This window comes from Lutra lutra, chromosome 8 (assembly GCF_902655055.1).
Source record: "Lutra lutra chromosome 8, mLutLut1.2, whole genome shotgun sequence".
NCBI classification, from domain to species: Eukaryota; Metazoa; Chordata; class Mammalia; order Carnivora; family Mustelidae; genus Lutra; species Lutra lutra.
Window position 1 is genome coordinate 32649366 of NC_062285.1, and position 10738 is coordinate 32660103.

The following is a 10738-nucleotide window of genomic DNA, read 5'->3' on the forward strand; positions in this document are numbered from 1 at the left end:
TGGCTGTTGTCCTGCCGAGGGGACGGGCGTGGAGCTCCTGTATACAGCCCCTTCGTCTGCGGCTCTGTGGCTCTCCGAGGGAGAGCGTCCCGGTGTTGCGGGTCAGCTGCACTGCGGGTACACAGGCTGGCTGACACAGGGCTGTTAACTCTGGTGGGTTGAGTGGGAAGAGGGGGTGCTCGCCTACTCCTGGGGCTGTCACACCAGTGCTCCATGGGCTCACTGGGCTGACGAAGACCCATAGTCCTGACAAGAGTGTTCTCCCTCCTCCCGAGAATCGGAGCTTCCTGAGACGCTCCTCTGTGGGAGGATAGTGCTTCTGTCTGGAAAAGCACTTGGCATCCCTTTGAAATAATTTTTAAGGAATGGGATTTCATTATTCTCCAGACCCCAGCATCCCTCTTAGTCCATTTGGTTAGCAAACTTGAACCCCATTGTGGAAAGCAAGGGGGAGTGAGATGTACTCGAAGTGGCCTTTACCTGAAGCTCTGTACTGCTTGGGCACAGTACACATGGCTGATTTGATAAGTGCAAGGTAGAGTGTGGAGGCTGGCGTGCACCAGGAACCAAGGCAAAGTGGTCTTTTCATTAGCCTGGTCATTTCTCTTTGACATAAGTTAGTATCTCTGTATGCATATGGGAGATGGGTGTGAAAGCTCAGAGTTTACATCGTGAAATCTAGAATAAGATCGTACATTGCTCTTTCATCATTATGATATTCCATTCAGACCTGTGTACTGTTCATAAGCTGAGAAACCACACACAGTAGTCTCAGAGAGTTTAAATAAACGAAAATAATTTACTTTCAAAAATCGTTGCTCTCATGTCTGTGAGGGATCTGATTTTCTCTTAAAGTGTGTCACCTGCATTATGTGTGTGAAATGTGTTTCACATGGGGAATTCCCAGTGTTCTAGGCCATCTCCTGCCCTCATTCATCTGTCATTTGGAGGAAGACGTCCTCAACTCCTGTTTCTCTCTTCTAATCCCTGCTCCCAGCTGCCACCGAAGTTGCAGTTCCAAGTGCAGTTATGGGTTTCGGAAAATAAATGAGAATCAGTTGTCAGCACCCTGTTCCCAGTCCTTCGACCATAGCCTGATAGGCGCATGCCCCTGTTGCGCGCTCGTCTTGGTCGGCGCTTACACATCCATTTGGCACCTGTTTACTTAGGGTCCCCTGATCCCAGGCACTGGTTACCAGACACCATCGTGAACAAAGCTGGCTTTTTGGAGTTTACGTTCTGCTGGGAGGACACAGTAAACAGTAAACGTAATACTAGTTTATTAAACATAATAATAAACTAGTGTGTTAGGAGATGAGCGCAAAAGCAGCAGTGGGGCAGGGGTTGCCATTGCCAGAAGCCTCACTGAGTCCGCCATGGTTCCTTGAGGACTCTAGCGTGGGATGTCTTAGCTTTGCAGAAACCTCCAGCCTGAGGGAAGAGCTGCTTCGGAACCTACAGTGGGAGCCAGCTTAGGCTCAGGTGACGGGGATTGGAGTGGCCGCCACAGAGCGGGGTGGGTGAGGTGGGAGGAAAATGTGGGGGAGGAGATCACAGAGTTAGCTGAAGGGGAAGCAGGGAGGATTATTAGCTGAAGGGAGCCGCTGGAATGATTATTGTTGTCACTCCAGTGAGAGCCATGATGATGTGATCAGGGTCTGCTGCTTTTGTGCCTTTGTCCCTTGATGGTGACTTCTTGCCAGGTGTTTTCCTAGCCCCTGCCTCGTCCCTGGCCTATTGCTTGAACTGTATACAAGTTAAAAGACCTCATGTTTGCATCATCACAAGTCAAGTCAGCCCCACTCCTGGGTTATTTTGACAGAAAGAAAGGTGAATGTGACCAGGACAAGACATCTGGGGTGATGTGAGCTGGCTCCCACTTTGTCATTGATGTGCTCTCAACCTGCACCCAGGAGTAACCCTGAAAGAGCTGTGACTGGGCTCTGACCCCCAGGAAAGGCTGAGCCTTGCTCTTGGCTGAGGGTCTCCCCCCAGAGTCTCACTGTCTTCATCAAGAAAATGAGGGCAGTGTGGATTGTCCTTGCTACATTGGCGCCTCCTGGTTCCTTTCTTCATTGGTTGGCTAGAATTGACTCAGACACTCGGTCAGCGGCTCTGACTCCCAGTGTGGCCCAGCACGAAACTGTGGTGCGTTACTACCGCTGCACAAGGTGGGTGGGTGCTCCTTGCCCCTTTTGCAGATGAGGATGCGGCACTTAGGCACAGGCCCGGGTCCCACTCCTGCCGAGTGGTTAGCCAGCATCGAACCTGCGTCTAGCTGAGCCCCAGGCTACACTGTCCTGTAACTGTTGAACATTTTGTGATGATTTTCTCAGACCGTAAGCACTTTGGAGACGGGGCCTGCATCTGTACTTCCTTTGTGGCCCCCATTGTGAGCGGCACAGCTCTGGGCCACAGCGTGAAAACTGCACGGGGTAGGAACTCTTGTCAGTGTTGTCCCCACGTGTCCTCAGCACCTGGAACCATGCTGGTACCCGGCAGTGGCTGGTGTCCGATGAGTGAGGGCGTGGAGAGCACTTAGAGGCTGGCCCTGACCTGAATTGTCTCTTTTTTGCCCCTCAGGCCATCTCTCGCCTCTGCGAGGACAAGTACAAGGACCTGCGTCGACCCACGAGGAAGCGGTCAGCGAGTGCTGACAATCTGACTCTGCCCAGGTGGTCCCCGGCCATCATCTCCTAACCGTGGGGGCCCCGCTGGAGGCCGCACCATCCCTCTGTTTCTCCTTTAGTTTGAGAAAAGACAGACTTGGGGTGGTTTTTGTTTTCCTTTCCTTTTCTTTTTTAATTCATAGCTCTGTCAGGCTGCCTTGATGACCGCCTCCAAGCTGTGTGGCCCACATGCAGCAAGGCCTCCAGGGAAGCGAATCAGTATTCTGGAAATCCCGTTTCATGCCCTTCCCCATCGTCATTAACAGCACTTCCCTCAAGGAGGAAAAAGACTCTAATCCTGGAGAAGGAAACAAAGGGAAAGGGAAGTCGTGTAGAGGCAGGGAAAAGGTGAAATGGCTCGGCCATTTCTTAAGTACCCGTCTGGTCAGTAGATGAATATGATGGAAAAACCCAGCAGTAGGTAACAAAGTCGGATGTGCATTAAAGACAAGAGTGTGCGCTTATCCACCTCCATCTGGATCAGTATGTTCTATAAGACTTCTTGCATTCCTTCTAGCTGCTTTTTTGGGATTTGGGGGAATTTTTGTTTTGGTTTTGTTTCTGTTTTGGTTTTGGTTCCACAGAGCAGAGAATATAGTTTGTACCCACCATGGCACAGACATCCAAATAAATAGTACTGGTTGTTTCTCTCTGCACTATTCCTGTGAGCTGTCTTCTGAGCTTTCTTCCTCACAAGTGGGATGCGCTTGTTATATTTCTGTATGCCTTTATTTTATACAGTTTTTCTTCAACGGTGGCAAAATTAACTTGACTGTAGTGCTGAACCAAAAGTATCCCTTTCCCTCCTATTCCTCACCCCGAGAAAATTCTAGATCACATGGGTGCTTGTGCCTTCCAATTTATTCACAGTTGTTTTTTTTTTTTTCTCTGACCTGAAGTTGTAGTTACAAATCAGTCAGATTTTGTGGGCTAAAGGAAACCGTGTGCAGTGGAGGGTGTCCTCTGGGTGAAGTTTTTTCTAGAGTGCTAGGTGTCTGCCTGCAGTTACTGAGTAGGAGCCATTTCTCTGTACCCCCTGCCCAGCTCATTCCTCTACTTCCATGTCCATTGTTGCAAGCAATATTCTTCTCAACTTTTATATGTTTACTTTAAATCAAAGTTAGTCTATTTGTATAAAAATTTTTTAAAAATCTAAAATTTAAAAAAAAGGGGGGGTGGGTTATTCCAGTGGGAAGATCATTGAAGGGCAAAATGTTACTATTTACTGAGGTATTTTTCACAGGATAATTGAATAAAAAACTCAACTTGCATATTCATTGTGGGTGCTTAGCGAAGTTACACAAAATTCAAACTGTGAAGGTTTATGCTTCATTAATTATGACCGTACTTTTTCATTTTCTGATTATCCCTAATTTCCTTGTGGGCTAGATGAGAATCTTTTGTATCAAGTAAAATAAAAGGGTTAATGATAGAATATCAGAGTAAATTTGATACTAAGTCTGAGAATCTGAGTCAATGAAGCATATAATGCTTTGGGTTTTTGCGTATTTTCTTGGGTCACAATGACAGGCTTCTAAGTTTTCTCCCTTTTCAAGTCTCTGCGAGGCGAATGGCAGCAGATGCTCTGTGTTTCACCTTCTTCCTCTGTGAATGTGGAGAACTTTGGGGTATTAGTCTTGGGTACCCTAAAGTCCTACACCTGATCCTCAAACATGCCTGCTTCTGATGAAACATACTTTGGAAACGGAAGAGACTCAGAAAGTTGAAATCCCAGGATCCCCAGGCCAAAAGTACTAGTCAGGTTTCAGTGAGATTTGTATCATGTGTAAACAACTGGTTGGACCAGAAATATTGTCAAGGTCTTTCTGGCCTAAACTTTCAAAAGCCGACAACAGAATCTGAAAAGTTAATTATCTTTCCATTATTATGGTGTTGATCTACTCTGTATGGGTACCAAAATCAGCTTCTCTCTTCAAGTAAGAGTCGGATTTAGAACTTTAAATAGAGATCTAAAAATGTAGAAAATATCATTTTATATTCCCTAATCTATATAGCTTAAAAAGGGACATATTTTCTTAGCTGAATATGAATACCTCTCAAGCATAAATTAGTTCCTCTCATGTAAAGTATCTTATTTTACCGATCCATTTCAGGAAAGAGGTTCTGCTGCCTTTAAAGCAGAAAGCTTATTTTTATCCCTTTTATTTGAATGAGAGAGATTTGAAAATTGAATTATGTAAATATTTCAATGCATCTGCTATTATTTTGTGGAGTTTATTAAACTACTTTAAAAAATTGTATAGTCTATTTATTGTATGTATGTACATACAGTCTGATAACTTAAAATTTGAAGTGGATTCCGTAAAACCTGACTCAGTCTTGTTTAGACTATTGAATATTGTTTTAGCCTTGTGCACTGGACTCTACCTCTGTATAGGGAAATTTCCCATATTCATTAATAAGTATTGATCTGTATTAATTGGTTATGTTTCTTGCACTGAGGATTTTTAAAACTCTGCTGTAAGTGTAGATTTTAGTTTTGCAGTATGAATCACTTGACACATAGGTAGATACTTTAGGTTTGTTTATTTTATTTTTCTACATGATGATGAAGACTTAAATCTTGTTCTCTGGTTTGTTCTAAGTTTGCCAAAAAGAAACCCCAAGAACACCCAGTACAGTACCATTGGTAAATCACAGTGACTGTAATTTGTTTGCAAGGTGATTCAATGCCCTACAGTTAAAGCTGGATTGCTATTTGGGATGACATTGTCTTAGTGTAGTTTTTGAATGGACAGTTCTCATTAATGGAGGATGAAGAAAACAACGCATTTTGTTGACTTTAATTTTAGATTAGACTTAAACAACGAATAAAGTCATTGGGACAATAAGTATATATCCCAGTGAAATTTTTTTATTGTTTTACTCCCCCCCCCCCAACTGGGAAAAGGGAAAGAAGTCAGGGATTTAGAACCAAATTAGAGGGCAAGGTGGGAGATCCTGCCAAGATCCAAGATGTGCTCTGATGCCTTAACGCACTAGGTGAGGCCGGTGTCAGAGCCTCATGCCCGTCGTCCGGCTCTTCTCCTGGGCTGGCTCTCCCGACTTCCTTCTCTTGGTCTTTGGCAGGGGCAACTCCATCTTGGGGTTTCCCTTGGTTCTGGGGATTTTGATCCTCAGCAGAACTGCAAAGCAGAATTTTGGGAGTGAGCAATTTTGATCCTATCCGGCTGCTTTTGGTAATCTCTCACCTGGGGCCATATTTTACAGCTTTGAATTTTTTAAACAATAAAATATAATTCCTGGTTCGTTGTAGGTACTTAATAAGTGTTAAATAAATAAATACATAGAACAAATAGTGCCTTCCTGCTGCATTTTTTTGAATACCGTATTGAGATAAAATTCCACAGGTTTTTATGGCTGTTTGAGTGCGAACCACTTCTTTGCAAGAGCAATGTAAGGTGTTCTTATTCCATTTGAATCTTGAGCAATTCACAGGAATACTCAACACCTCTTATTAAGATGTTGCATGAGAGAGACCTCTCAGAGCATTTTATGTGGATACTTTTATATTGTCACTTTATATTGATACCTTATTTTATTTCAATAACTTGATCTCCTTTAACTTCATTGGAGTCAACATTTCAAGACTTTGTTGGGTGGATCTTAGAAGCATGGATTGTCGTTTGAGAGGCCAGCCAGAGAGAGCCCATAACCTTGTGGAAAAAGAGAAGAGATCAGAAACATGCCCTCAAGCTGAAACGGGAAAAGGAGGCTTGAGATTGATTTTTTAAACTATATGGATTGCAAGGAAAACACTACACGCAACTTCATTAAGGTCATGATTTGCTGTTAATGCAGAGCCTTACTAGAGCTATTCCATCTAAAAACAAATGCCCCCCCCCAGCCCCCCGCCTCAGTACAAAGGAGGGAGTTGTAGAAGTGTGCTTGCAGTCACAAAATAGGTGATGGGTTGTGGACCTGACCAATTCAGGGGACTTCGTTTCCAGTGTTCCTGTTTGATTTTCTTATCAAGTTTCTATTTGTGAAGCTGCTAAAGGAATACAGAGTCCCTTTCCGTTAGAAGCTTCAAGAGTTCCGTGACCAGCACTGACATGGTCTGCTCTTGGTTGTCTCTCAATTGAAAGTCTTTGGAGGACACTGTGTGTCTGCGTCGTGCCGCTCTGGGCCACAAGCACTCAGGTGCGGATCTGTCCTGGCCACTGGGCTGTCCATTGTAGGCTTTGCCGAAGGCCTCTGGAAGAACCTACGACAGTAAGAAATGAGCTCAGAAGTTATCTGACGGGATGGCGTTCAGATTTTACAGGTCTCTGTAAGCTTTCCTATGTCTTTTAGTGGCTTAATTTAGGTAGAGGTCTTTGAGAACTTTGTTCACATAACTAAGTTATTTTAAATGCAGGCTGAAAGAGTGGCATTCCAGAATAATTCTGGGCCCTTCATTGATTAGATCTGGAAAAAGAACAACTAGCAAAGTCATGAGATAGGGTTCTCCCCGAGCAGCGCCTGCCTTCCTTCCCTGTGTCAGGCGTTTTGAATGCAGAGGAGCTGCTTACAAGGTTAGGAGTACAAGCCCTGTACTGTCTACCAGGCATTGTACATGGTGGGAGTCCATTGGGACTGAAAACTGACTCCGCCCACTGGATCAAACGACGTGACAATAAAGAAAATACACACATTTCATCCTGTCGTGAGCATGAGGCAGAACGTCTAAACCCATCTCTGGTCGTGGACATGTATGTGAGGGGCTTCTGTAACATTTCTCCCTGCAGACATGCATGGAGTTCCACTGTCCTTTAGTGTCACGTGCCGGTATTGGGCCGGAGGGGACCTTAAAGCTGATGTGATGGCTACCAAGGAAATGGAGGAGAAACCACTGGAAAAGAATCAGAATTTAGTAGGATGGCAGTTAGGAGATCACTGTACAGAAGCCATAGTTTCCCTAATCACCAGCAGTAACCAATTAGAGAACACAGTGGAGAGGAGGTGCCATTCGAAGCGGTGTCCAGTTACAACCTACCTGAGAACAGAAACAGGACGCGTTTGCAGTGTATCTAGCATACCTGAATTCATTTACTACTCACTGGGTTTCAGGGTAGCTGCCATTATCATTCCCAGATGAGGCAGCGTCGCCTTGCAGAGGTTAGAACCTTGCTTTGGGCCCACGGTCAGAGAGTTGTAGAGCCAGAAAGCCTGACTCCAGAGCTTATTTTTAACCCCCCTGCCATATGGCCTTTCGCTGTCCTCATCAGGGAAGAAAACCTATCAAGAAATGTGCTAGAGCCTCCCACCCCCACCCCTGAAGTCATGCCAATCCCGAACCTGCAAATGTGACCTTGCTGGGATATGGGGCCTTTGCAGATGTAATTAGGTAAGATGAAGTCATACTGGGTTACAATGGGCCATTGCCCTATGACCTGTGCCCTTATAATGCCCTATGACCTGTGCCCTTATAAAGAGAGGGAGGTTTGGAGACCGAGACCTAGGGAGACCTAGGGACAATGACAACATAGAGGATGGAGCAAAACAGCCATAAGCTGAGGGGTGGCAAGGCCGGCTGATAGGCTGGAAGTGGCAAGGAAGGGGTCTTCAGAGACATCACGACCCCGCTGACGCCTCGTTTGAGACTTTGAGCCTCCAGAACTGTGAGGAAATTGTTTTTGTTGCCTGATGGAAGCCCCCCAGCGTGTGGCAGTGTTGGGGCAGCTCTGGGAAACCAACACGTGCGATTCCTAAATAAAGAGAACACTGAGCTTCACAGGCAGGCAACAAAAAAGACATGAGACACACTGTGTCTTGAGTGGGAAGTCACGGTACTGGAAAAATGTCCCTTCTTCCTCATTCTTCCCTGTGACTCCCCCCTTTGGCCAGTGGACGCTGAGCACACCCGGTTCTGTCCCAGTTTAGGACCTTTCTCTGAGCTGGAATTTCTGTCTGCATGTTCCCCCAGAAACTGGCACCACTCATTTAAGACTTCTGCTTATAGTCACAGGTCCAAGAGGCCTGCTGTGACTTTGACGCCCTCAAAGGTCGCCCTCCCGGTGACTCCTACAGCACCCCACTTTCAGCCTTGTGTGGCTGCCACTGCTCCGTGAGCTCTTCTATTCCCGTCTCCACGGGCCTCCTGCCCCTGTCCTGTCTGTGTCCACACCCAACCTAGACCTCCTCCTTTAGAGGGAGGGAGGGGAGTTCCCCCAGGTAGAAGGCAGGACAGCCTTGAGGCAGGCTTAAGGAGAGAAGCAGAACTTGGACTGGGTGTGTGTGGGATCTGGATGAATAGAAAGGAAAGGAATTTCACTCCAGAATGTTCTTTCAGTGCTCTGAGGGATGGTGTTGGGAAGGCATGGCTCTCGGGAGAGACGTACATGTGTGTGTGACAGGCTTTGGAAATCAACCTGGGAAGTGGGATCAGTGTCATTCCGTCTTGAACATCATGTTTTTTCCCCCCAGAAACATCCTTCCCGCTTACATTTTGGGTGTTTTCAGTTTACTAAGCTTTCTCCTCATCTCAGCAGCTCCCTGGTGGCAGTGGGGCAGGTGCTGTTCCCGTGTTTTCCAGTTGGAGCTGAAGTTGGAAAGGCTTGCACAGTCAGCAACCCGCGGGCCATCCAGGTCAGCTCCGCCAGCCCGAAACACTGCCAAAGAGGCAAGCTTCACCTGTCGCATGCATCTGCATGCGCGGCATCCTGGGAGAAGAGACAGCTGCAATATTTAGCTTTTTAAATGAAGCTTCGCCATACCTAAAGCATGAATGTAAGGGTTGTTATTTTTATGGCTCTAAGTATAGCTACTGTGCAGATGGTGGGTCTGGCGTGTTAACAGGCATTTCACAGAAATCTAGGAGTTGCTATTTCAGAGTTCCTGCTTGGCCCTCCAGTGATACCCTTTACCCCTCAGGTCTCAGTTTCAGTGCTTTAGACAATTGGATCCCTGGGGCTTTGTCCCAGAGCCACCCCTGTCTCCTCCCTTGAGGAACGGCTCCTCCCCTGGCGTGTATGGGTCTTGCTGGGCTGTGGTTTTATTCTTCTGTGCTTGTGATTTCTCATGTTTAAGTTTGAGGTGCATTTTCTAGCTCAAAATGATGCCCAGCCTCAGACTTTCACTGGGTGTCCTAGTGTGGCCTGTTCTTCCTCACTGTGCATGTCTCAGTCATCCCGTCGGCCCTTGCTGGCCCCTCATTGAAGTAGAACTTCTCCCCACCTCCCACCCAACCACTCACCTTAGCCTCCTTGTCTTCTTTCATGGCACGGCGTTGTGCGAGAGCCCCTGCTTGTTCACGTAGGGGGTCAGCCGTCCTCTCTCCAGCAGAGGCGGAGCCTCCCACTTGCCTCAGTCACAGGAAGCTGAATTTACTGCTTGCTGAGGGACAGACAGCTGTGAGGTGCTGTCTCGGAGCCCAGGGGACAGCTGATCTCCTGGAGGCTGCTGGAGGGGGTGGGGCTCAGGGGCTTCAGTGCCCAGGGCACCCAGGTTGGTTGACCTTGACCTGTAGAGGCGTGGCTACTGCGGTGACACTGGTGCTCCAGGCCTGGCCTGGCTGCTGCTGGGAAGCTCTCATCACCCGTGAGAGTGGGTTTTAAACCAGTTCTGTGGTTACTCGTGTGACCAGTCCTTCCTGAGTGGGTAGAAACTTTTTGCTTCCGCACACCGCCCCCATAAGCTCTCTGAAGCCAAGAATATTCTGTCTTGTTCACTGAGGTGTCCCCAGAGCTTAGAAAAATGCCCCTTCTAGGTTCTGTAAATATTGTTGGTTGGATGAGGGAATAAAATATCGTCCCAGGAACTGGTCTCAGCCTCTCCCTGTGCCCGGAGGGCCTGTGAGATCCGCACTTGGGAGGACTGAGTGACGAAGCTGAAAGATGGAGCAGGTGTTGGTCTGGCCCTAGAGGAGACAACTGGACCCAGCGGTCCGGCCGAGTCACAGAGACGCGGCTCTCTGCTCTGTGTAGAAAGGACCCTGGAAGAGCGGCAGCCGTGCTGAGGTGGAGAGCCCAGCCTGGTCCTGGTGTCACCTGAGAACCGCTGCGGCACAGGCTGGGCCACGGAGAGCCTCTGGGGCCTGATGCCTCCCCAAGTGGCCAGGGCCTGAC

The 10738-nt window shown here is 47.3% G+C and overlaps 1 protein-coding gene and 1 long non-coding RNA gene across 5 annotated transcripts in view; one reads left to right on the plus strand and one right to left on the minus strand.

The window, feature by feature from the left end:
• Positions 1–3328, plus strand: part of CCNY (cyclin Y) — a 318012-nt gene extending 314684 nt beyond the window's left edge. For both annotated transcript variants that reach the window (XM_047739958.1, XM_047739957.1), the window contains one exon: positions 2584–3328. In XM_047739958.1, the coding sequence (XP_047595914.1) occupies positions 2584–2700 (117 nt within the window). In that variant the 3' untranslated portion in view covers positions 2701–3328. The remainder of the gene's footprint in view (positions 1–2583) is intronic.
• Positions 3329–5556: 2228 nt separating this feature from the next.
• Positions 5557–10019, minus strand: LOC125106224 (uncharacterized). Of its 3 annotated transcripts, XR_007129280.1 has the most exons (5): positions 9868–10019; positions 9118–9334; positions 6746–6897; positions 6223–6346; positions 5557–5815 (listed from the first exon to the last, which is right to left on the minus strand). It is a non-coding gene; the product is annotated as an uncharacterized LOC125106224 (long non-coding RNA). The 3 variants fall into 3 exon arrangements; XR_007129279.1 differs by lacking the exon at positions 6746–6897; XR_007129278.1 differs by having other exon boundaries at positions 6223–6897.
• Between the last annotated feature and the right edge of the window lie 719 nt (positions 10020–10738).